Source organism: Haemaphysalis longicornis, unplaced genomic scaffold, assembly GCF_048455015.1.
Source record: "Haemaphysalis longicornis isolate Haplotype H1 unplaced genomic scaffold, Haemaphysalis longicornis Haplotype H1 scaffold_3, whole genome shotgun sequence".
Classification (NCBI taxonomy): domain Eukaryota; kingdom Metazoa; phylum Arthropoda; class Arachnida; order Ixodida; family Ixodidae; genus Haemaphysalis; species Haemaphysalis longicornis.
In genome coordinates this window covers 173,006,794-173,034,289 of record NW_027526335.1, presented here as the reverse complement: position 1 = coordinate 173,034,289, position 27,496 = coordinate 173,006,794, and the positions used below count along the sequence as shown (strand labels likewise).

The 27,496-nt window shown below is 45.8% G+C and overlaps 1 protein-coding gene across 2 annotated transcripts in view; it reads left to right on the top strand.

Annotated features, from left to right (window-relative positions):
• The window catches only part of LOC144173552 (cytochrome P450 4V2-like), a 75,486-nt gene that overhangs the window by 15,706 nt on the left and 32,284 nt on the right, over positions 1-27,496 (top strand). For both annotated transcript variants that reach the window (XM_077701928.1, XM_077701927.1), the window contains exons 3-4: positions 4,655-4,740; positions 10,710-10,897. In XM_077701928.1, coding sequence (XP_077558054.1) covers positions 4,655-4,740; positions 10,710-10,897 — 274 coding nt within the window. The remainder of the gene's footprint in view (positions 1-4,654; positions 4,741-10,709; positions 10,898-27,496) is intronic.

Here is a 27,496-nt window from a genome sequence, read left to right as displayed (position 1 = left end):
TAGCCCGACTGCATGCATACTCTCCGTTTTCCGAAACATCTTCCGCTCCTTCTCACAGTTTTCTGGAAAGCTATATAAGAAATGTGTTCCAAATGTTTGTGACAGCAAAATCATGTAACTCTACTCAGATGAAGGCAAGTCCCGTTGCCGCTACGTAAGTAAACCTTGTTTGTTGCTCTTTCTGTGTATCCGACTCTTTACTTATACTATTTCTGCGCGCTTTGTGAGTTTTGTCTTTCTCTAGATTCATATATATATATATATATATATATATATATATATATATATATATATATATATATATATAAATATACAGTTCTATGGCAGAGTCCGCTCAGTCTGCACGCTCACCGTTTCCGTTAACCTTTCATTTAGCTGTAATAATTATACTATCTCTCCAAAGCCTGCCTTTTGTACAGTTGTAGACCCGCTTCCGGCGTTTTCCGAGCGGAACGGCTCGGCGAGCGATATTGGCTGGTTAGTCAGAGGCCGCTTCCCCACGATGGCTCTAAGCCTCTAGCTCTCGTTCAATGATCAGGAAAGACGGCACAGCCGTCGCGCATTCTTGCCCAAGCTCGCTTCACGCAGGGAGTCACGTGGTCAAGCACGAACCAGCTGCGGAGAGTGCATGCGCGAAGGCACCAGCTGAGGATCAATCAATCAATCAATCAATCAATCAATCAATCAATCAATCAATCAATCAATCAATCAATCAATCAATCAATCAATCAATCAATCAATCAATCAATCAATCATCCTTATTTTTAACTCATGGGTACAAATGCCAGGAGCACGCACAAAAAGATATTCATACAGGCTTGACGGGGTCTGCGCCCCTAATTTGAGACTACATCTTTGGGAAAGCAGAAATGTTTTTGTAAGCTACGAAATGAAACTCAAGGTACATGACAAAGAATGTACAAAACGTTTAGCAGCAGCATCCAAGATGATCAGGTTATCGCTGGTAACAAGGAAAACCCATAATCACAGCCACACAACCAAACGGACGCTCTGTATTAAAAAAAAAATTTAATGAGACACTCAAAACAATCGCGGAATGTCCAATAAAACCGTTTTATATAAATTACTGAAAAAGTTGACAACAAAAGAAGTTCGGTTATACAAAAACCTGGTGATTTATGATGGTAATAAAAATCGGGGCCACTGTTTTCCACAGTTAGTTCACGGGAAAGGAAGCTGGTATATTTTAGAATGTCATATTGGGTAGCTAAAGCAATTCAGAGTAAATTTGGATCGCCGAGCAATGAAATTGTTATTTTTTTAATTCCCATTTGATATTGCCCAGCAACGTGTCGTTGTACAAATGGTGAATTTCGCGGACGCCCAGAGATTAAAAAAAGTGCGGTATGTGCGTGATGGGCAACATTTCAAATGGCACGCACCGCTTACTTGTGTAATCGTTGAAGCCATATAATGTTCGTAATTGTGGTGTTTCCCCGAACTAAGATGCAATCTCTATTTTCAATATACCAATAAAAATGTCACCATCCATACTGTAGTTCTCATTTTTTGCCCTAACAATAATTGCTTTTGTCTTTGTGGTTTTGATAGTTAAGGAAATTAAGATTAACATGCTGAACGCTTCGTTTAGCATGTTAATGTTTACGTCACCACCCAACAAAAGTTTGAAGGAATTATTGTTTACCCATCTTCAGAAGTTATTCGAAAAAGGAAGCAATTGAGGAATACTGCCGCAAGGTGGATGATATAAAACAGAGAAAACGTATTGTGTGCAACTAACTGTTAATATTTCATAGTCATCATTATTTCGACAAAATTTATCAACTAAGTCGCATTTTAAATCGTTTGTAGTCATTAGCAGGAGCCGCCTCCTTTTTAGTTCGACTGTTAAGGTAATGCATTGTGTAACCAAGTTGTTTCCAAACTTTGTGCTTTTTCTGATACCATGTTTCTATGAGCAATATTACGTCAAAAGGAAATGAACACACTGAATAAAAGTATTCAGGTTTTATTTCTTGCTACGAGCTGAGTGTGCGCTTAGGTGCGGTAAAGAGGTTGATGGTTTCTTCATTTGATGAAGTTTAGACACACCATCTCTCAGAAATTTTTTTTTTTTTTTGGACCCGCCGCGGTGGCTCAGTGGCTAAGGCGTTGCGCTGCTGAGCACGAGGTCGCGGGTTCGATTCCCGGCCGCGGCGGCCGCTTTTCTGATGGAGGCGAAAAGCAAAAACGCCCGTGTGTACGAGATTTCGGCGCACGATAAAGATCCCCAGGTGGTCAAAATTAATCCGGAGCCCTCCACTACGGCGCGCCTCATCGCCTGCGTTGCGTCGGCGCGTTAAACCCTACAATCAATCAATCAAATCAAATTTTTTGCCTGCCATCTTTGCCCAGTAAGGGTGTCACAGCAATCATTCAGCAGAAGCGTACTCCATTTTCTGGAGATCGATAGAGGCGAAGGCGTCTGTCGGGGAACGCGGGAGCGGCCCACGCGGCCGTGGGCAGAGCCCGGCCCGGCGAGTCACGTGATTCATTCTCAAGGAGAAGGCGCAGCTGCGGTCAGATGAAGTTAAAATTTACCGAGAAGGCGAAAACGCTCGACGAGAATTTTGTAGTAAAGGTGTGCTTGTAGAAAAAAATTTCGGGATGATGCCGTACGTTGCCCAACTCTCCTGTTATTGTGCTCACTATGCGAAATTCTGTTTACGAGTCAGCGCAGGCGGGCACTCCTGTTACGCCTTGCGCCATTTAGAGTATAGCATTGCATTCTCCCTCAACCTCACTAAACTGCCGATACGAGATTTATGTTCGGCCTCTGTGGCCTAGAGGGTAGCCTCGCTGCTTTTTACGCTTACATTGAGGGGTGAGATCCCCAGCAATTCCATTTTCTGGGATATATTGATTGAATAAAATGATCGCTTATAGGTCACCCTGCCTATCCTATGGTGAAATCAGGGTGCTTTAGTTCCTTTTACGACAGTTTGGTGCAAAGAAGGGCCCATCAACACGATTACGAAAAATTTGTGCATCGCACCGGAAATGCCCAGTCTGCACAACCGGGAAAACGGATGTCACGTTACTGTTTCCCCCATTAAAATTGCGAAATTTCATGTTTATGTGAGAGCACACAGAGAAACTTTATATAGTGGGTGCGGTTTTTGTGAAGCAAAAACACAAGCCCAGCTGTACTGACCGCACTTCGTGAACGCTGACGTTAAAAGCAAAGCTCCCTGGCGTTTTCTAATAGCAAGGCCAACATATATAGAACTCCCCAACGCCAGCGGATCGATTCCAATCACGTAAATTAATTACTGCCGTGTACCACTGCTGGCGGCATGTAGAGGAATATTTCGTTACTTTTGAACATAAAACGCTGCCTCGAGAAGGCGCCGCGAACGCTTTTGTAAAAATTTGGTATTGTAAGAATCAAGCAGTATGGTGTTTTTGATTAAAAGAACAATCCAAATATCACCTTTGAATTGATGGCTTGCATGAAATATGCTTAATGTTTCTGTTTGCTCGGCAACGTTGATAAGAATACACGTTGCCACCAGATTTAACAGATTGGAAAATGTTTGCCCAAGCAAGCGCCTCGTTCAAGCATCCCTTTAAATGTCTGCATGTGTGCTTGGCCCTTGCACTTCTCCCGCTTAGGCTATGCACTCCACATATCGTCTAAATGAAGCCTCAACCAAAAAGGGCCCATCTCCCCGCGAGGGGGACTCGAGTAAATGCGTCGCATAGGGGGTGGGTGTATTGCGTTAACGTTTAGTGTTTGGGGAGTTGGTGGTAGTGAATGCGTTGTATCAGCAGCTTCTTGACGTAGTTTGAATGAGTCAAGGATATAAGGCGCGTTCGTAGCCTTCCATTCTGTGTCGGCTTTGTGGCGCAGTGGGTAGAGCACCATGTACCTCGCATTCCGCCCACAGGTAGTGAATGCGTTGTATCAGCAGCTTCTTGACGTAGTTTGAATGAGTCAAGGATATAAGGCGCGTTCGTAGCCTTCCATTCTGTGTCGGCTTTGTGGCGCAGTGGGTAGAGCACCCTGTACCTTGCGTTCCGCCCGCAGGGTCGTGGGATCGAAACCAGGCGCCGGTAAGTATTATTTTTTGATATAGTGTAGGGGGAGGGGTGCGGACCTGTTGTTGAGAGCGAGGAGGGTAGCGTGATGCGGGAGAGGAGGAGTGGGGGAGAGGGCGAACCTGGAACGGCTGTTGCGGACGCCGAGGCACGCCTACAACGCCGGGTGACATCGTGAGTTAAAGAACTGCTCTGAATTTAAAACAGCTTCGCGTCTTACAGTATTTACCTGTAGTGATTATTTTGTGAAAGACAAAGTTTGTGACATAGTTGGTTGCTTCTCAATCCCCGCAACGAACATTTCAAGATTACAGGGAACCCCTTGGCCTCCCTTACACTGCACACGACAGTGCATTGAAGCCAGTTACGGCGACAGTGAAGCGATAGAAGGTACCGGACAGACAGCGCGTGTGTAGCTAAAACGCAGTAGTGCACTGCTCGCACTCGTCACCCCGCATCGCGTTTGCTTTCTCCACGATGTGGGTCAAGAACAGAGCACAGTTTCAACTGACAGCAAAATCGCGCGAAACCTTTGAATTTCGAGATGCCAACCTCTACTGACGAACAATGCCGATATTTGTTGTGTGCGCAGAGCGTGCTCACCAACGCGGAGAACGTGGACCGGTCCTTCTTTTACGCCATGATGGAGCCTTGGGTTGGAGGAGGCATGTTGACCCTGTGAGTAATTCTTTCTTTCTCACGATGTGTGCGTGTACTAAAACTTATCGCGCCGATTATTTCCATCTGTTCATTATTCTGCCAAGACGGGCCTTCCCAGGGTGTGCTGAACACTACCAGGAATAAAATCTTGAGGAAAAGTTACTTCGGAGCACTGAATCAACCCAATCAGCATCGTCAGCAGCAGCATGGTTGTGTCCACGTCAGGAAGAAGACCTATCCCAATGATTTCCGGTCCCGCCTATCAAGTACTAGCTGAGCCCACCATTTCCCCCAAAAGTTCGTAGGTCACCCCTCTATGGTGGTCCACCTGTTGTCTTTCATACACATGAAGTGACCCGCCCATGCCAATTTTCTTCGCTTCATTTGAGTTAGAATGCCTTCCACACGAGTACGGCGTCCTTATTTTTGTTTGGCGATATTTTTACTAGACAATACGCAATAACACGGATAAGCGGAAAAGAATAGATTGTCAGGAGAGCAGTTACTTTTCCGTAGCAGGTTCGCACTGAAGTAATAGTGTCTTATTACATTTCAGCCCCTCGATTATAAATCGTCCCAAAAGTATCGCGTAAACATGTATGCACCGCCTTTCCGACGAAAAATTGTACACAATATATAGAAGTGTAACAACCAGCCCGTGATTTGTTGCCAGATAATCTTCACACGTGCATCACATGCGAGACGCCAGAAAACCAGGTTTTTTAAGTATTTGGTGGAAAAAAGCGAACATTTGGGAAAGTAATACCTGCGCAGGCAGACAGGTCAGGTTAAACCCACGATTCAGTTTACGTTCAATGTGTTATTTATAAGCAATGCCGAGAGCTGTCTGCAACGCCCGGCAAAATAAACGCCGGTTGGTGTTTCGCTTTATTTTCAATGGATGATGCCAGCATTTTAGAGGGAATCGAATGGGTGTCGAAAGATCGGCTGGCGCATATTGTCTTTAGGTTCCAACCGACTTTTTTCTTTAATCACAATGCATTTCCAACTGAGGTGCGTCCAATGATCTTAGAAACTTGGCGGTGCTCTAGCTAAGGATCATGAGAACCGATTGCTCTGTCGTCATAACGTATTGCTAGGAGTTTAAAGTAACGGTTCTCTCAACTTATACTGTAGCGCTTTGCCAACGGCTCTTGACGTTGCGCCAACTCTGCGGCATCGCTTCATTGCTGTAACTTCGCCGGCATTGATATTTAAGGGGCGACGCAGTTCATGTGCCCGGCTTGTCGTAGTAGCTCGTGCGTTGTCCAGGTATGTAGCCACCGCCCTGACGTGGCGTCACGCACCGAAACAAGGCTTCAAAAAGGCGCCAATTCTCCTTCGATTTCGTATTCCGCACAAAGGTTAGAAGAATACCTGAACAAGACGCAGAACTGTTCGAAATTCCTGGAACCGCTAGCACTGGTCATAGATGTTGAAGTTGAAGTTTTATTCAGACAGGAGTAGCCTGGGCTACAGAGGAAAAAGGCAGATGTACTCTGCCTGACGACGGCCTACTGCCCCTGCGGTCGGAATTGCACAGGGTTGACGAGAGCAGTAAAAAAGAGAAAGAGAGAGAGAGAGAAAAAAAAAGATTCCCAAAAAAGAACAGCGTTATACAATGACTACAAAAGGCGATCATCAGCAATGGTGATGGGAAAAAAAAGAAAAAAAAGAGAAAAGAAATAAAGAACGAAAGAAGCCAGCAAAAGCAACGTTATACAATGTTTACAAGAAAACCGACAGAGAACATCAAATGTAACACAGAAGATGCCCCATTATTCAGCGAAAAAAAAACTGCAGGTACATTTGAGGCAAATATATGTAATGAACCAACCGTGCCCGCGTTAAGTTGGTTGAGGATGCTCCTTGGATTGGTTTTTATTATAGTAAGCGAAAAAAAAAAATCCCTGGCTATCTCGGCTAACCCGAAACCGGTCGAAAGGCGCAGCATATAGAATATAAGTGTATTTTAACAGTGCACGCCTCTTTCTTGCAACATTGCGCACGCCGATTGGGCGCCGGAGAAGCGCTGGTGAGAGGAGCAATCGCGCGCTTGCTGGGCTGTGGCGCCCTCTCTTGCGTTCAACCGGATTTTAGAAATTCGCATGCCACATCTTCCTCACTTTGGGATAGTGGCAGGGGTGAACGCGAGCGGAGGGCAATGCCCGCGGGGGGTAAAGAGAATTTATTATAGTCCACATATCAGGGCGCAGCGACTAGTGATAACAGCGCTGCCCGCGGGCTCCTTTCCGGGGATAAACGATGGACCGACACCAGTGAAGAATGTCCTTTCTTGCTTCGACCGAACCGATCAGGCCTAGCGTCGAGAGCTGGTGGGTACCTGAGTGTCATACAAATTATAACCCGTCTACAAACAGCTTCTGCTTGTGCTTGACGATTGCGGTAGCAGATGCGCGAGAAGAGAATTTATTATAAAACCACTTATCAGCACGCAGCGACTAGTGGTAACAGCGCTGCCCGAAAAACATACACAAAAAGCAATCAGTTTCCAAGTACTCCGGGCAGCCTACACTTTGCACAACAATTCTCTATGGTGGTGAAACAATAGTGAGAAGAGAATTTATTATGAAACCACATATCAGCACGCAGCGACTAGTGGTAACAGCGCTGCCCGAAAAACACACACAAAGAACAATCAGTTTCCAAGTACCCCGGGCAGCCTACACTTTGCCCAACAATTCTCTGTGGTGATGAAACAATTAAGCTACTCTGAAATCAATGCAAACAAAGTTCACATGTATAGGGGGGGGGGGGGTAAAGAGAATTTATTATAACCCACATGTCAAGGCGCAGCGACTCCTTTTCGGGCATAAACGATGGCCCGACAACAGTGAAGAATGTCCTTTCTTGCTTCGACCGAACCGATCAGGCCTAGCGTCGAGAGCTAGTGGGTACCTGAGTGTCATACAAATTATAACCCGTCTACAAACAGCTTCTGCTTGTGCTTGACGATTGCGGTAGCAGATAAAGAGCGTTACACCAATCTTTAAATCACGTTAGTTTATTTTGATCCAGTTTTATCCATTATATACTTTTCTGTTAGTGCGCATTAGTGACCCGGTGTCGTAATAGTACGGTTTCTGCACGCGATGATGACGACGACGATGGGAGACGTCGACACTCGGAACATTGCTGACGTTAGGTTGGACGAGGACGAATAATTACACACACACACGTGAAACGCACACTACCAACTAATTTATTATTCACAACAAACACAATTTATAAAGAAAAATTCAGATGACGTGAGCGGAAGGGTTAATGAACCTCGATGAAAAAATATTCAATATTTGTCATTGGGCATGCGTTTGCCTACGAACTGTCGAGTAGTTCCATCTCTGCGGTCGACAATGCAATTGATGGCGAACTGATACAGTCTGATTCTTTTCGAATTGCATGGGATTCCCGTATCTGGCGTGTGAGCGTGTCAGTAGATTTAAAGAGGATCGTCGTGCATTCAAATTGCGCAGAGCACCCATGTCCGGCGCAGTGGGCAGCTACGTGCCCTGGTGCTGAAACTTTCTTGCACATATTTTTATGTTCTCTGAGTTAACGCAGCGTCCAGATTCGCCTATGTAAGCCTTCCCGCACGGCATAGGTGTCCTATAAACTATCCCGGAGCAGCTTGAGACAAACGTGCTCGTGTGCTTAACGCCAGATTCTGTTTGTTTAGCATCTCTTGTTTTGTTAGCCATCTTGCACACCATTTTTAGTTTTTTTTTTTTTTTGGGGGGGGGGGGGGGAGCAGAACAAATAACTTGGTCATCACCGGGGACATCGGTCCGACAGCCCTGAAACTAAGGGCCTTCGTCCCTAAAAACGACCCGTTCAAAATGGCTCAGTAAGGCGATGCGAAAGCAATCACAAAAATAACAAAACTCTTCCAGGTAAATTAAGAAAAAGACAGATAAGAAAAAGGGTGCGAGCTGTCCCAGGAGCAGGCGTGCGAACACTGCGAAAGTAGGAAACTCGAATTGCTCTGAACAAACCTCCATCCAATTCATGAATAGAGGAGTGAGGCATGCAGGGATTGGAAGGGCGTGAGGGTACTGGTAGCAAAGAGCGGCGAACGGCTCACGTGCCTGAGGCGGCAGACGACTATCCTCTTACGACCAGATTTGCAGTGAAGCGAGCAAACATTCTGCCTACAAGGGCTTTGAAAATATCATCCCTTCCTCTGGACGCGGTCGAACGTGGGTCCCTGGAATTACGAAGCCGATGTCAATCCTTCTGCGCCAGAGAGGCACACGTATTCTAAGAGCAAAGTGGGGCAGCTGATCTTTGCACTGCGCCGTTGCCGTGGAGGGTGCGATTGCCCAGCCGCAATCAGGTTCAAGTAATTTTCAAAAGAAAACAATGATCAATTTATGTTAAAAATTAAATCAATATAAAAAACTCACTCCACTTTTTTTCTACCGTTTCGAGGGGCTCAGGCGCCCCCTCTTGACTAATTTCGCTATCAACGCCAGGATGATACTGAAACTAGTCAAGGAAAGGCGCCAAAGCTCCTCTGGCCAATCACAGCTCCACAGTTGACAGATCGCACATTGAGTGGAGCAGCCTTAACATTTGCATGATATTTTCAATACCCATCACCATTTATTCACGCAGCTCACATCATTCACGCCCCTCAAAGCAATGGGCCCAGTGCACGGACCGAGTAACCAATCACACATACTTTGCCTAAGACTTTTATCGGTTTGCTTGGCATGATAAATAAGTGTGTGCCCGCCAGCGCATTAATACCCATCTCCCCCGAGCGTTCATTCTGTAAACACGTATGCGTAGAACCTCGGAAGCAGCTTGTTATTACCTCGCAATTTTCATTTTTGGCAAGCCCGTCTACGCGAAAAGCAGAAAGGAGCGTATGGTTTCGCTAGGCTGAGTTGGCCAATAACACCTGGCAATCTGCACAAGACTAAGAAGTTTGCTTGTAACTGCATATCCTCCTCCTTCTCCTACTCCCCCTCATCATCATTGCCAACACCAAAGTATTCAGATCTACGGCAGTACTAAGGCCTCTCCTATTGACCTCCAACCGCGCCTGTCCTGCACTGCTTGACAGTTTACCAGCGAATTTCTTTATTTCTTACCTATACAGGTTAATGGCCTTCCCTTTCTTCTAAAACCATCTCCTGTATCTACTCTGTTACTCTAATTGTCCGCTGGTTGTCCGTTCGTCTCACTACATGGCCAACCGAAGTTAGTTTGCTTTTAGTCTGTGTGGTTACTTTGTAAATATGGTTTCTATTTAGAGGACAACCTAAAAAAGGTGCTTTTCAGATTTATGTTCTTGCTTTCGCACTGTAATCGTAATCATCTTGAAAATGTGGATATAAGTAACGGGAAGCTTGTAGCTACGGTGGTGAAAATTCATCTATATCTATGCATCTTCTACTGTCAGCGAGTTGAGGGGTTTACTCTTTATGGACGCCGATGAAGTTGTTCCTATTTCTAATGAATTTCTTCCTTTAAAACAAAAGATAAAAACTCAGTTTCAATGAGGCAGATTTATGCCTACGTATTCGGCACTTCAGTGTTTGCTTTTTGCTACTACGATGTCAAGTTGGCGACAACAAAATTGAGCTTACGCTAAGTAGAATTTTTCTTGCAAACACACAACCGTTGGAATAGCACCTATGGCGTAGCTATGAGCCTCAAAGCGGGCTTCGGTCTAATATATGGTGCGAATGGGAGCATGGCTTTTGAGCTTGTCTGAAGTATTCGGGTTAGTTAGCGAATAAAAAAAGCTTTCGCCGCGGCACGCTTAACGTGAAGCGCCACACCACACAGAAATTGTTTATCCTGTTGTAGTGAAGTGTACTGTCGCGACACACACGATTTTACCAGCATTCCTGCTTACCAGAAAAGATAACTGTAATATTTGTGTGTAACGAGATGCGCGTGCGAGTACCACGTAAATTTATCTACTGAGCCCATGTGCTGTCGCATTTGTCTTACAGAAGCGGCGAGGCCTGGAAATCCCGTCGGAAGATCGTAAGGCCGGGCTACCACTTCCGCATTCTCGATGGCTACGTCCCCATTTTTAACAAGAGAGGAGAGCGGCTGATGAAAAAATTGGCCAGCATGGCCGGTGGGTTCTTCGACGTGATGCCTGTCGTCCGGGCGGCGACCCTCGGTGCGGTACTTGGTAAGTCGCGTCGCACTAAACTTCTTTATTTATTTATTTATTTATTTCACGTTACGTCACGGGCTCGGGACAGCATTCGGTGAGGGGGGCAACAAAAATAGAACAAAAATATCCAGCGCAGTACATTGGAATTCCATTGGGGTAAAGAAGGAAAACAACAACGAAGGATCATAAATTTGGTAACGCAGGGTATTATGAACATCTTGGTATTCGGTGAATCGAAAAGTAGAACAGTAGCAACGCGAAATGGCATAAAGCAATAATATGTGACAACATCATTATACAATTTTGAGGAAGTGTCAATACAATTAAAGTAGACTACAATATGAATTTTAAACAACGAAAAGAAGAAAGAAAGTTTGGCAACATTACAACAAGATTAAAACCTGTGAATAAGAGCCACGGAAAATAGCTGGAGAGCAGCTCATGAAATGCATCACGTTCAATAAGCAGGCGATGGCGTTTGGAAGATCATTCCATAATGAAATAGCACGCACCAAGGCAGATAAGGTGAATGAACGTGTTGTTGCAAGTGTTTGCTTGAACCTGATTTGATTATTGAGCCATGCTCACCTGCGTACAGGTGCTTCCAGGGGCAATGGGGATGGAGTAGCTGAATTTATGCCTTTGTGCAGAAGGCAGGGAAGAGCAATTGAGCGGCGGGATCCTAACGGCTGAATTGACATATCTATTTTAATTTGAGTAATACTAGCATGGTGGTCGAAATTCTGGGAAATTAAGCGCGCAGCTCTATTTTGAATTGATTTTATTATTTGAATTGACTCAATAAGCTTGATGTGATGACCATACAGATAAAGCAAGCTCTAATTATGTACGAATGAAAGTTAAACAGTCTAATTTGCATTCCACCAGACTACACCTCTTTGACCGGACACACGTTTCTCCCCTTTGCCGCTTCTGTGGAGAGCCCGGGACTCTCAGACACGTAGTGGGCGGCTGCGACAAGTCCACCCTAGACCCCCCTAACATCCACCTTTCCACAGAGCTTTCGGAGAGAGCCTTGGCCAGCTCCGGCCTCGAAGATCAGCTGCGCCTGATCGAAAGGGCTGTCGACGCGGCCCGAGCTCAAGGCATCCTGGAATGAGGGCGCCTCTCTCAAGCATTTTCTGGATTAATTAAAGTTTATTCTCTCTTCTTGCGGATGTAAGTAGGTGCGTTACGCAAGTTTCGGCGTAGGTATCCTAATGATTTCGATGCTTTGGCACAGATTGTGGTTATATGAGACGATGAGAAACATGAGCAAATGTGAGCAAACGCGCGTGCTCACGTGGTCCCTGTCCGACATGACTAAAGCAGCAAAATATATACTTTAGGCAGATAACGACACACTTCTCTCTGTGCGGTGCAAACGACTATCCGATTCGATAGGCGGTGCGAGGTACAATGCTGTCGTGTGCACCTTGAGCGCGCATACGCCCTACATAAGACAACTGCAATGATCTAGCACGCAGAGACGGAAAGAACACACAAACTCAGCACGTTTACACAATTGGAACGGTAATATCAACAGTGTACGGGATTTCGAAAAAGTCGTAGTTGTAGGAAAATAAAATTGATGCACAGCAGAACGGGTAAACTGATAAAGAGGATGAATACAATTAACAGCACTGCGAATCCTCACTAAAAAAATGTGGTTGATCCCTCTTTCATAGGAATCGGTAACACACGAAAGTCAGATGTGCCTTCACTGGTTCATTTGAATGTTTATATTGCATCGTTATGAACTTGCCCACCGCTATTTATATTTCGCCAGCATGGCACAGTCAACATTAGACACGGGATTGCACGCGCCGGAGCTTTGCGTAGACCCAAATGAAACCACACGCGCTTGCAAACCATGCGAACGAAACCGAACAAGTTGCCACCGAATCGTTTGGTTAACTCAAGGTCCGCTGCATCGAAGGAGCATGATTTGCGGGACTGCCTTGTGGGTGTGCTTAGCGAGCGACAACCTGCTGGCACGTCGCTTTCCCAAATGTGCGACCACTGCATCCCTGCTCCGTGGACTGTAGGGCAGACGGTTGCGTTGCGAGGAGCTCAGTTGGCGCCACCTGTCGGCACTCATTAGCATGGTGATGCACTACTTCGCTTAACCTCTTTTAGACGGCAGCACCATCGAAATAGAGGTGGTTATAGGAAAGATATGTGGCGTGTTCATACGGTTGTCACCGCTTCTTCAATATAAAAAAACAGGCTGTCACCGCTTCAGCTCGTAGCAGACTCGGTAAAGCGCCTGGCACATCCCGTTGCGGCGACGGAGAACCCGGCCCGAATCCTGGAGCAGCCGCGTTTTTGTGGCGATGTCATTTCCGTGATGGATATGACATTAGTCACGTCTTGGTGGATCACGGCATAAAACACTTTCGTGTTAAAAATTGGCCGCCTTCGCAATTGAGATGGCAACACTGAGGACGCAGCAGAGCTGGTTTGGCTTCACTAGCTTAAACTTAGCTTTTCTTAGAGCTGCCCTTGCTTAAGAGAAAGATGTTAAAAAAAAACGAAGCTTTCTCCGTGCAAAATGAGTTTAATCAAAGTATGAAAGCCGCCCGCTCAAAGTCGAAAATCGGAATTGCGAATATCCGAAACCAATCGCCACTTAAACTAAGCCAAAGGTCGAAGCCAACGCCCCGAAAATGATGATAGCGCTATCTAATAGAGGCCGGTTTCAAACCGGGAGGTACACAGGTTCGATTCCGACCACGGGAAGCGTTTTTGTGTTGAGGCGCGCACTCCTAACGCATGCTCGAGGGCTCATTGCCTCCTACCCAATTTCCTTCAAACTTCTTGGCTTAATATTTTCTCCCTTACACTCGCCGAGTGGAATGTCTTGTGGATGGTTCGCACGGTCAGAAGAGAGATTAAACGGCTCCGCTTTAAATATGTAAATCTGGTGTTAAGGAAGGCTGAATAAGATCCGTTGGTATAATATTTTTTCTAGATACCGGTTATAGAAAGAAAGATAAGCTGAACAAAACGAATTAATACGAATGGTTGGTGCGACATAGCGTACAATGACCAATAGACAGGACGACGAATACACCGATGCGTCGATATCGAACAATCTGAAACACTGATAATATTACGCTTGAATTGGCAACTACGGCCGTTTTGCAAGCCAAAATTGCTCTTAGCTCGTAACGTGAAGCCCGTCTAACAATAATATATTTGGAGAAGTCTTAGAGTGAGAAACAACCATTTTATTTCTAGTGCTCTTCCTGTCACCTCCGGAGTCCCTCAGGGTAGCGTTCTTGGCCTCTTACATTTTCTGATTTACTGATTTCCTGAGATCACGTCCGTCATTAAACAACCCTTCTAAATTCAAATTTTGCTCATGAGTTCGTTACTTATAATTAATTACTTTATTAGTTACCATGAAGCTCTAAACTCCTCAATTATTGACATCCTCTACTGGAGCCCTGGAACAAGTCCTGTCACTTCGCATCTGCACGCGATGGAATCCACACAACTTTTTGTACTCTGTGTCATAAAATACCTTAAACTAAGTTCAGGAATATACATATTTGCGAATAACTACAATAAAACCTCTAAGCTGAAAGTCGCACGTTACTCATGTCTTTTCCTGTGCCTTTCGTCAATTGTGCTTACTTCGGCAAAAGCTTAGTGACGCTCCAGGTAATACTAAATTACTTTCGTACACAACTATAATTAGGCCTGACCTGTATTATGTTTCCGTTGTTTGACACCCTTACACTACAAAGAATATTGACTTGTTAGAGGGGATTCGAATTTATTTATTTCTATTTGTTCGCACAAATTCTGTTCCCGAGCTGGTGCTGGCAAGGCAAGTTAAACACTGGAGTTTAAAAGAAAGTTTCTCTCCCTTAAATTGTTGTACTTATTTTCTCACCGACAATCTGATTTGGGCTGGAGTACCTTCTTGAAAACCCTTGCTACTGCCCGTACTCGCCCTTCCCATTCTCTGTCCTTAACCGCAAAGTTGGCTGCTACCAATTTATTTAGATTGTCTTTTTCCCCTGCACAATTAATGATTGGAACAGCACATCCGGAAATTTTCTTAACTCTCTTGTTTTATTACAAGTAAATATTTAGTTTTCCATGTTTGGTTGTGCCTGACAACCAGTGTTTTATATTTCATTTCATTCTTTCTGCTTTTGCTGTTTGCATTACTTCATATTTGATATCGTTACCACGCTATGCCCTTCCGGCCTGCTGAATGTTTTTAATAAATAAATAAATAAATAAATAAATAAATAAATAAATAAATAAATAAATAAATAAATAAATATTAAAAATAAATAAATAAAATAATGAATAAATAAATAAATATCTGTCTTCAAGGAGCGCTTCGCGAAAAATAGGGTGCAGCTCTGTCAACGACGCTTTCACTGCAGATGCATAAATCTTTAAGCAATGCTTTCAGCCCCTCACTGATAAGGTCCGTACGCGAAAACGCACAGCAGAAAAGAGAACATTCTCTGACGATGATCGAGGTCAAGCGTACAGAAATCAAAACGCTTTCCTTCGAACCTTGGAGGCGGCTCCGTTAGGCCCCTTCCGCTAGAGGGAGATGAGCAGCAGAGGGAGGAGGGTGTCGCAGGCGTACGGCAGCGCGACCAAAATAGGCCTAACGTGATGTTGTGAGGTTAACACCTCAAGTCCTATCAGCCCCATCAACGATGAAAATAGCGTTGCTCTGCGTGCCGGAAGGCTGCTACGCATAGGCGGTAAACCTAACGTCGCATTTGGAAGTTTAGGATGGTAGGCATAATGTCACATGTTGTGGTCTAGCACATCTAACCGGCATCCACTCAAAACAGTGCTCACGGTACGCCAAGCAACAGGTACCGATTCACACCGTAGGCCCCCAACCCAAACGTTAGGACTACGGAGTGTATACTCAAGAGTTGCTGCGGGTATTCTAGAAAGGTGGTGTGTACCTCCAGTGTACCACATACCCGCAGTGTGGGATTGTCCGTCGAAGGAATCCATCACGAGAAAGCTTCGAGTTCAACCATCGCTGTCGTGAGACGGAGGGGCACATCATCTTTCGTCTTGAAGTGTTCAGCTGCTTCATGGAGCCAGGCAAGAGTGCGTAAAATTGTCCATCGTGCACAAGGTTGCGGGTACTGTGGATGATGTGGATGAAGCGACCGGGCCCGCATCAGCGAAAGCGACTCTTAAAAGCAGCTCGGCTGAGACTGCAGCTAAGTGGAGATCTCTCGGCCCCTCAGTAGATTCTCGGCTATTCTAAACAGACTGGGTTTGCAAAGCGCGTGACGAATGCTTGACAGCAGAAAACAGTAACCTGTGCTCTCAGATGCCGCAGCTTCTAAGAAGCTTTCCCCATTGCTCTCACAGGTTTTACACTCCTTGCTAACTCCGGTTGCGGCTGGCCTAATGGTAGTCTGCACGCTCCCCAATGCCGGGAGTGCTGGTGCTTACAGTCGAATAATTCAACAGGACGTCGACAAGAACCTGCCAGAGGTCACCCTCGATTTACGGGAGAGGTGGCGCTGGATGCCCTACTGTGGCGGTCGCTAGTGCCTGCGACGTGCAACCTTGCACGTCGTAGTGGGGTTTCGCAGGATTTAGTCCTTCCGACTCGGTGTTTCTCCGGCCTTATACCTCTAGTGCAAGCTGTGCCATTTTTTTCTTTCATTTTGAAGGATATAAAAGAGTGAGGGGGCGGTCACACAGATGGCAGAGGGGGAAGCTTTGTGTAGCATTTACACTATAGGCGTGTTTCTAATTGAAGCGCTGGGCTTCTGCAGCCGTCAAGAGGCGCCAGCGTGGTGGCGTCGCCTCCCGACCCCTTTACCACCACAAGCCCTAGGCTTCTGGCCCAGTTATAAAGTCTCTTAGCCAGCTCGCGCAACCAAGTGTCGGCAAAGCTTCACGTGAGGTTTCCTTGGTTGCACGAATGTCTTCTCATGCGATGAAGTGCTTCTTAGCTGGGGCAAGGTTTGTCTAGCCTGTGTGTAGCCAGTAGCCAGTAGTCGAGTACGATGTTTATGTGTGTAGCCAGTAGTAGTTACCTGGGAGTTTTCTGCTGACGTGGACGCGAAACGTTCCTTGGCTGGTTAGAGGTATAGCGCTTCGCAGTAAAAGGGCTCTCTTTTGGAAAGAATACATGTAATCGTATTCCCGCTCCATCTCTGGCAAAATGCATATATTTACACGACGGCGCTCTGAAACCACACGGGCGGGCACTTTGTGTAATAGGACCAGCCGCAGAAGTCAGCGAGGTCTCGAGTCACGGGAAGCTGGCAGGTCAACGGTTCATGGCGTCCACCTGCCACGCAAGCGAGGAGGGTTCGTCGCTAGAAGCAGAACTTAAATAAGGCGTTTCTCGTTCCCAGGCGCACATCGGAGTTTTCCAGTCAGCCCGATAATTGCGAAAAAAAAACTCCTCGTGTCATTGTGCGACACATAGTAGGTTCAATAAAAGGGTGTGGTAAACATTGGAAAGAGAAATTTCGTTACATATTTTATCGCCTGGCCGCGTGCACTGCAAAAGCGAGATAATAGCCACAAATCAGTCTTGAACGTGTCAAAAAACGTAGAAATTACATTGGAATTTATGTAAAATCATTAGAAACGCAAAAGTACAGCAGCGTTGGGGCTTTCCAGGGTTCCCGCAACATTACAAAAATTCGCATGATGCCACACTCAATGAAATTGTTTTTACTGCATTCATCAGCGAAATCCAGTGTTCCCAGTTTGTAAGCTGCATACAGATGCACCCAGTAAAATTACCAACACGCCCTCGAAACGGCAACGTAGCGGGAAAAAATATTTATGAGTACCGCAAATACGTATTCGCGCTTAGTGAAGCAATAAAAATGATGATTCGGTCGCGTGTCTTCAGAGGGCGCTCGCGCAAGAAATAAAACGGCGTGTAATGCGAAGGGTTACAAATTTGATAAGAAAGCGAAATGCGACAGTATAATCATTATGAATAATATTCTCCTGTCTAACAAGGAGCCAACTAATAAAATTAGCAAGCAGGGACTACTAAACTCGTCGCGTGGAGCGCACTAACAAGTGACGTCCGCTACTAAGCTCGCCATACTGAGCAGTTTCAAACTCTCTTCCATTCCAAACGCCGGAACATTGAGTACTTTCCTAGTACCTCGCTTTTTTACTCACTCAATCACTCATTCCCTCACTCACTCACTCACCTTCTCACTCACTCACTCACTCACTCACTCACTCACTCACTCACTCACTCACTCACTCACTCACTCACTCACTCACTCACTCACTCACTCACTCACTCACCTTTTCACACTTTCACCCACTTACTCTTTCCCTCGCTTTTTACTAGCTCACTCACTCACTCACTCACTCCCTCACTCACGCACACACACACACGCTCTCACGCACACGCTCTCACGCACACGCACAAGCACGAACACGCGCACACGCACACACGCACGCACACTCACACTCACACTCACACACTCACACACTCACACACTCACACACTCACACTAGCACACACACACACACGCACATGCACACACGCACACGCACACGCGCACTCACGCACACGCGCACTCACGCACACGCGCACTCACGCACACGCGCACACGCACACGCGCACACGCGCGCGCACACACACACACGCACACACACACACACACACACACACTCACTCACTCACTCACTCACTCACTCACTCACTCACTCACTCACTCACTCACTCACTCACTCACTTACTCACTCACTCACTCACTCACTCACTCATAAAAATTATGCTATCCGATTGCCGGGAAAGCGAACAATTCGCCACCCCACACCGTGCACGGCGGAATGACGTATATCCGCAGCGGTAGCGGTGAATATCTCTCCGCTAGTCTGTACTCCATCGGCATTCGCTCGACGATGTGCTGCCATAGACAAATGAAACGCAAACACAAAAATTTGTACCTAAACACACAAAGAGCGCGATTTCTTCCCATGCAAGTCGAATTGACTCGTGGCTTAGTTTAAAAAAAAATTGAATCGTGGCTTTCCAAAAAAATTCCCCGCATTTCCCCGAGGGGAAGAATGTGAAAGTGCCAATGCACGAGTTGAATTTGCGCGGTTCGGTAATGTTCGCGAAAGAGAGATCACCTCCCACGGTGCCCGCCACGCCCGTCCCCCCTCTCCAGGCAGACTGGCAACTCCAGCTTCGTCACCTCAAAAAGGAAAGCTGCAAGCGCTTACAGGCAGAAACTCCTGTTGGCATCCTTGCCCCTCTCAAGCGCTTCTCGCGTCCCGGGGAAGTATTCGCCAATAAAGTGTATGCGAATGCAGCGTACACCCCCCACATTATTTATAAATGGACAGCTCCAGCAGGATCCGAATTGCGCCGATGCCCCCACTGTAGTCGTGAAGGCACACCAAATCTTTATCACTTAATTTGGCTTTGTCCATCATTCGACCGTAATCGCCACCAGCTTTTAACTCTAGGTCCCGCCCCTGTGACTGAACAGGAACATGTTAGTCGGGTCCGCGACGATCCCACCACACTAGAAGCAATCACCGAGTACGCCCTTGAAAACGGACTCTACAAATTAGTGTAACGGCCTGGTAGACTTCCCCGTTCTACCTACAATGTGAACTGACTGCAGCGTGCACTGTTTTCAGTGTGAACCGCGTTGTCTACAGTGTGAACTGTACATTTAAGTGTGAGCTGTGCATTTTAGTGCCACTGACTGACTATTATGTGTTCATTTTGTGATTAGGACGCCAAGACTGCAACTGTGTTCATTGTGAGAGTTGTTACCTTCCCCTTTTCCCCTCATCCTTACCCCCCCAGGGCCCCATGGCCTCTCGTCTAATAAAGTTTTTCACTCACTCACACACACAACTACAAAGAAAGAAAGATGCATTTATTCACAGACACCTATTTGTGTTGTCGTTGTACTTGATTGCTAGAGCGGATCTCAGCTTTGAAATTTCGTGTCAGTACTCCTTTAAGCGGGTGCATTAGCCCTTCTCACGCCCGATTCCTGGCCAATCCCCGACGTGGGTATGTGCCATGTCAGCGGCCAGGCAGCGCGCGCCCATCTCCCCCCGTTGCCAAGGAAGACGAGGAGATACCTGGCCAATCCCCCACGTGGGTATGTGCCATGTCAGCGGCCAGGCAGCGCGCGCCCATCTCCCCTCGTTGCCAAGGAAGACGAGGAGCGCGCGCACCCGCAGCTGTTGCTATGCGGACGGCGGCGGACGCTTCAGGCTCGCTTAAGAAGTGCATTCGCACTTAATATACCAATACCGCGCCATTATTTGGCCTGAACTAACAGTATTTCTCTATCTTGCGTGTGCTGTTTAATATTTTCGCGCTCAAATTTCATTTGTCCGTGACTGTGCAGGTGGGGCGCAAAATGCGTGAAACACTAGGCTGAGAAGACCTTTTAAGTGCAATGCACTTCTTAAGCGACCCTAAACCTGCGTCCACCGGCGATGTCCGCATAACATACCCACGTGGGGGATTGGCCAGTTAAGTGCGAATGCACTTCTTAAGCGACCCTGAACCTGCGTCCACCGGCGATGTCCGCATAACATACCCACGTGGGGGATTGGCCAGTTAAGTGCGAATGCACTTCTTAAGCGACCCTGAACCTGCGTCCACCGGCGATGTCCGCATAACATACCCACGTGGGGGATTGGCCAGTTAAGTGCGAATGCACTTCTTAAGCGACCCTGAACCTGCGTCCACCGGCGATGTCCGCATAAAATACCCACGTGGGGGATTGGCCAGTTAAGTGCGAATGCACTTCTTAAGCTACCCTGAACCTGCGTCCACCGGCGATGTCCGCATAACATACCCACGTGGGGGATTGGCCAGTTAAGTGCGAATGCACTTCTTAAGCGACCCTGAACCTGCGTCCACCGGCGATGTCCGCATAACGTACCCACGTGGGGGATTGGCCAGTTAAGTGCGAATGCACTTCTTAAGCGACCCTGAACCTGCGTCCACCGGCGATGTCCGCATAACATACCCACGTGGGGGATTGGCCAGTTAAGTGCGAATGCACTTCTTAAGCGACCCTGAACCTACGTCCACCGGCGATGTCCGCATAGCATACCCACATGGGGGATTGGCCAGGAATCTCCTCGTCTTCCTTGGCAACGGGGGGAGATGGGCGCGCGCTGCCTGGCCGCTGACAGGCACATACCCACGTGGTGGATTGGTCAGGAATCGGGCGTGAGAAGGGCTAATGCACCCGCTTAAAGGAGTACTGACACGAAATTTCAAAGCTGAGAACCGCTCTAGCAATCAAGTACAACGACAACACAAATAGGTGTCTGTGCTTGGCACATACCCACGTGGGGGATTGGCCAGGAATCGTGCGGGAGAAGGGCTAATGCACCTGCTTAAAGGAGTACTGACACGAAATTTCAAAGCTGAGATCCGCTCTAGCAATCAAGTACAACGACAACACAAATAGGTGTCTGTGAATAAATGCATCTTTCTTTCTTTGTAGTTGTGTGTGTGTGTGATCTCTCTTTCGCGAACATTACCGAACCGCGCAAATTCAACTCGTGCATTCGCACTTTCACATTCTTCCCCTCGGGGAAATGCGGGGAATTTTTCAGCGTGGTTTGGCGTAGCGAAATGGCGAGGACTACAGCTTTTGGGCTAACCACAACGTGAAAAATGAAAGCAAAACAGCGCAAAAAATTTCGCTTTCGTAACTAGCTTGTTGAGCACCGTGCACGGACAGAGTGAAAAAATTAGCAGTGGCTTAGCTCGGCTACGCCAGGATATACACAGCGTGAGTTAAGGTTCAGCTGGTTATTCTTAGGTTTCTGGTTCTCTAGGATTCGCTGATTATCATGCTTACTGCTGATAAAACGATTTTCAATCCAATCCAATCCAGTCAAGTCCAGTCCAGTCACTGGTCCTCGCGCATGCGCAGCACAGCTCTCTAGGAGCCACGCGAAACGGCTATGAAGCGGCTGCAGCGCAGCGTCCGACTTGGCTACTGCGCAACGGAGGCGCACAGCTGGGCACGCGACGGAGCCAGTGCGTCTGCCGCGGCTATGACGTCACTCCTCTGGAATGCGCGCACCGGCGAATGTGCAGACCCAATTCTTAACACCCCGTACTCCAACTGGATTGGAATATTTATTTATTTATTTAGTTATTTATATATTTAAAAACAGCTTACAGGGTCTCTTAGGGAGCATGGAGTAAGGCGGGTACATAGGAAAGAATGCTAGTTGATGAAACTTCTGTGACATGACAAAGCAATACAAACCAATACATTACAAAGCAATGCACAGATGACCAGGCGGGGTTTCAGGCAACAACAAGAATTCGACAGTCACAAAAAAAAACACCATGAACAAAAACAGAATTGAAGGAGGTTATACAATGCTATTCAGATACATGTATCATTAATTGCTCGCACAAATTGCTCGATTAGTTAAATTGACAATGACGTCGGGTAGGTCATTCCAGAGTGCTATGGCACGAGGCGAAGCCGAAAAATTCCATGATTTTGTTTTTCCAAAGATGCGTGTATTGCTTCACTGATTGTGTAGTCGTTTAGACATGCGCAATGGTGCTGTTAGTGGGAAGGGTGGTGGCCTGGATGCGTGAATATATTTATGAAGCAAAGACAGGAGAGCAACTGTGCGCCATATAGCTAGATGCTGTTTCGAGATTTAGGTTTCGACGTAAGTAGCCTAGTGTTCTTGACGCGTTTCCGGATATGCCGGTTACATGTGCCGCCCAAGTAAGATTAGAGGTGAGATGGACGCCGAGGTATTTATGCGAAGATGACCGTGACACATTGGGATTATTTATATAGTAATCAAATGCAAAAGTTAATGTTTTTCGACCAAAGGATATTACTTTACATTTAGATAAATTTAAAGTCATTTGCTATGTACCACACCAGTTGTTATTGAGATTAAGGTCTTTCTGCAGAGCAATGTGGTCATCGGTACTCGTTATAGAACGGTATAGAATGCAATCATCAGCAAAAAGTCGTATTGACGAAGAAATATTTGTTTGAAGATCATTAATGTAGGTTAGAAAAAGTAGTGGCCCCAAGACGCGACCCTGAGGCACTCCGGAGGTGACGTCGGAAATTGGAGAGGAAGAGTTATTAACCAGAGTGAAATGCTGTCGAAAAGACAAAAAGTTACGGATCCACGATAACGTTAGCGAATCTGAACGAAGTTCTGTTAATTTTGAAATCAGACGGGAATGAGGTACGCGGTCAAATGCTTTAGAAAAGTGCAGAAAAATGCCGTCAGTTTGTAAATTATTATCCATATTCAAGTGAAGATCAGTGGTAAATTCGAATAACTGCGTGTCGCAATAAAAACCTCGCCCAAATCTATGCTTATTCTCAAAAAAGAAGTTATTGGTGTCTAAATGACAATAAATTTGCGAAAGAACTATATGCACAAGCATCTTGCATCAAATGCATGTTCGTGATACGGGGCGATAATTTTCTTCTAAATATCTATTGCCACTTTTAAATAAGGGAAGTACTTTACCAATTTTCCAATCAGCCGGCAGTTGTCCTGTTGATAAAGATTGCGTGAAGATATGCTACAGAATTTTACTTGAGAAGGATGACGTCTTCTTGAGTACCTTATAATTTATGTTATCAATGCCTGAAGAAGTTGATAATGTAAGTTTTCCAATAGGATATGCAATCCCTTTAGCGCTGACGACAATAGGTTCCATGAATGTATAATCAAACTCGCGAACTTCGGGCACTTTGGAATGATCTTCGCATGTGAACACAGATGAAAAAAATGAGTTCTACACTGAAGCGCTATCTACATCTGATAGAGGCATATGGTTAACATCTGGTATACTGACAGAATTGGTAGCTTTGTGAGGGGAAATTACTTGCCACAATTTTTTCGGATTAGTATTTAACATGGATGCAAGTCATGCGTAATATATTTAGATTTCGCTGTGCTTATTTCGGAGCAGTACTCTTTTAGGAATCCTTGTATTTTTCCCAATCTGAAGGGCTCTAAGTGCGCTTTGCAAATTTGTAGAGCCGCCGCTTCTTTTATATGTGGGACTTAAGTGTTTTGTTAAACCAGGGGTTTTTATTGTCGTTAGAAATAGAAATTAGGGGAATATGTTTATCAACCAATGTAATGATTGTGTTTCTGAAGAGTACCCAGTTTTCGTTGACTGAGAGGTACGGGAAAGATGGAAGAAAAACCTGATCGTAAAAAACTTCCAGTTCGTCATTCATACCTTCGTAATTACCTTTATTGCAGTCCTTAATTTTTTTAACAGTACTATGTAATACGTGGGTTGGGAGGTTAAGTGTTATTTGAAGTAGCTTATGGTCACTGAAACGATCTATGTGCAGAATAGCACTAACAGTCTCGGGAGCGTTAGTTATAATTAAGTCTAAAATGTTTGTACCCTGAGTCGGTTCCTTGATAACTTGAAACAGGTTATAATATAGGGTTAGACTTACAAATTCTATTGCTTCGTGGCAGGTAGAAGTTAGGAGGGACCAATCCATCAGGGGAAAATTAAAGTCGCCGAGCTAGTATATATTATCAGGATAGCATTGCTGAATTGCTGAATCAATGCTTTTGCGCAGCTCTTCTACAAACAAGTTATCCGAGTCGGGAGGGCGATAACACACTCCTATCAATATTTTTGTTGCTGATGTGATGCATGCGGTCCATACAATTTCAACAGCGGACTCTTTATTGACACAAAAGAATGAGAGTGTTTTTTTAATAGCTAGTAGAACGCCACCACCTTTTTTGTTATCGCGGTCATGCCTAAATATGTTATAGGTGCTGTTATCGGGGAGAAGCTCGTGATCGAGTATATCGGAATGAAGACAAGCCTCTGTTATTGCTAAAATGTCAGTGTTACTATCTTCTAAGAACAAGCAAAGTTGATCACGTTTGGGTATAAAGCTGCGTATGTTAGTAAAGCATAACTGCATGAATGGTTACTTGTTCAAGTAGTCTGAACGTATAGGTTCGGTTGCGTGTGCATGCTTTCTTTACTATTTTTTATGAAATATAACTTAATCAGTTGCGTGATCATACATGTAGGTCTCGTGTCAATGCGCAGTTTGTCAACTGACAAATTTATCGGCTTCTTTCAGCGTTTGGCGTATTCAATTAATTTTTTCCTGCAATAACGTGTAGATGGCGAGAAGTCATCACCAATTGAAAAGCCAGTACCCTTTTTAGTTTATGCGCGGCAGAAAGAACTTTTTGTTTGTCTTTAAAGGAACTCATTTTAGCAATAATTGGCCGCTGCTTATCCGTGTTGTACTTTCCCAGTCTATGCACCCGTTCAAAGTGGTCATTTGTTAGGGAGATGCTAAGTTTTTCAGAACAGAAAGTTATTATTTTTTGCTCGGATGTTGCCCACTCTTCTTTATGTTCGTCATCTATACCAAAAAAGGTCAGATTGTCATGCCGTTGCCTGTTTTCCGCGTTATCACATCTCATCGTTATAGACTGTAGCCTATCAATTATATTGCGCAACGACTCATTAGGCACAGAATCGACTACAGTGGAATCAACTGCAGCATTTGCAGTTTCCAAGGCAGTAACTCTTTCCGTCAATTGCTTAATCTGCTGGTCAGCCACATCTTGCCTTTCCCAAACACTTGTCATTTCACTAAGTATTCTGGCCTGCCCAACTGTGGCGCCCAGAGTAGGCCCAGGGTTAGTCTCGATATCGCCACAAACAATGAGCTATAGTTCAAACAGAGCATGAAACGGGCGTGCCGGAAGGCAGCATGCTCGCTTCACAGAATCTAACAATGTCGCTGGGCACGACACCGCAACCAAAAAACGATTGTCGCTCTTCACACGAACAGCACACTCAAGGTAACTAACCTGTAAATACAGCAGTGGTAAGTGACCCATTCTCATTTCGGCGTCGTGCCCAAAGGAAAAAAAGTTGTAGAAGGGCGCTTATAACCGGCGGCGGTGACGATATCAGTTGACGATCCCCGTAGCCAGACGAGAGAACTGTTTCCGTCCAAACGTAGCTGTGCGCAGAACGATGTCGACTGGAGCGAAGCTGGTCCTGATCGGCATTGCTGCCATTAAGCGGGAGCCCACGAGCTGAAGCCCATGAGCAGTACAGCCTGTAAATACAACAGTGGTAAGCGACCCGTTCTCGATGCGGCGCAGTGCCCAAATTTATTCCAATTTATTTTAATCCAATCCAATCCAAATCCAATCAAATACAATGCTCCTGGCGCTTCCGGAGCACAGCCCTTCAAGATCCACGCGAAACTGCTGAAAGTCGGCCAGTGTAGCTTACGCTACAAAAGGAAAAAGCGAAAGCGTGGGTCCCAATAATAAATTGGACATGCAATTTCACAACCTTGATGGTAAATGACAGTCAATGATAATATATCAGTGTGAGCAGCACGCATTTTACCTTTTCCTATATGAAGATATGAAATTTTATTTATGAAACTGCACACCAGAGTAGCGATTCCTACTCCACGATTCGATAAGCCGTATTAAAACTCAGACATAACGTACGATTCTTGTCCATCTGCACGAATGCATACGCAAACTTCAGCGGGAGCCAGGAAACTAAACGAAGCGGTGCAGTCGGTGTGTCATAATGACAAATACTGCGCAGGTCCTCGTGAAAGCGAGCTAGTTAGTTTCCTGCAAATTCTTTACGCACATGGGCAGATATAAATGAAAGCCCCCTACATGCAACATAACAAAACTCGATATTTTTTGGTGAATTCTGCAATAAAACACACGCGATGAAGATTTATGGCGGGTCAAACAGGCAAAGCACAAAATTTCACGCCTCAAGACAAGCACCGAAACTGTCGTAGTAAGACGTGTGACGCCAGGTCCGCGTGAACGATAACTATCATAACAGAGCGCCGCCGAAACGAGTAATGACAAATAGTGGTATGCGTTTAATACGCCAAGGCCTCGAAAATGGGTTACTTCTTCCACAATACGCAATTCGCCAATCCGAACCCTTTCGCCATCCTGATACGCGAATCCGTGAAAATCTGCGACGACTTTTGAAAACTGTACGGGCACTAACAATTTGCGCCTATATTTGTTAGCTGTAGCAAGCCAGTCAATTATGTACACAACTACGACCAGGGTGGCAGTCAGAACATTTTTTCGAAGAGAGTTGGGGGTTTTCCGAAGCGAGGACTATTGCCGCGATGAACACTGAGTCTTGGCTTCCGCGCTGTCTTGGAAAAAAAAAAATCGTAGAGCGTTCAACCCCCCCCCCCCCCCCCCCCCCCCCCTCTGGCTACGTCCCTTATACCCTACCGCGGTGCTTCCTAATGCTTCCATGGAAGCGCACAGCAGTAGTAAAGTGCAATAGCTTGGTTGCGACGACGTTACCAACACCAATTCCCACACAGAACGCTACGAGCCCGAAACATCATTCGGCGTTAATGCGCGCAGCAGTCCCTCCATGAGTCATGAAAGGAAACAGTAGAAGCATTATGGCGTCAGGTGTCCATCTAAGTCGTATTCACGGTGCTTCATATTCGGAGCACAGTCGCGACCCACTACCGAAGCTAAACGCAATCGCGCCTTTAACTAGTGGCTGTACGTGCAATCGTCCACAAGCTT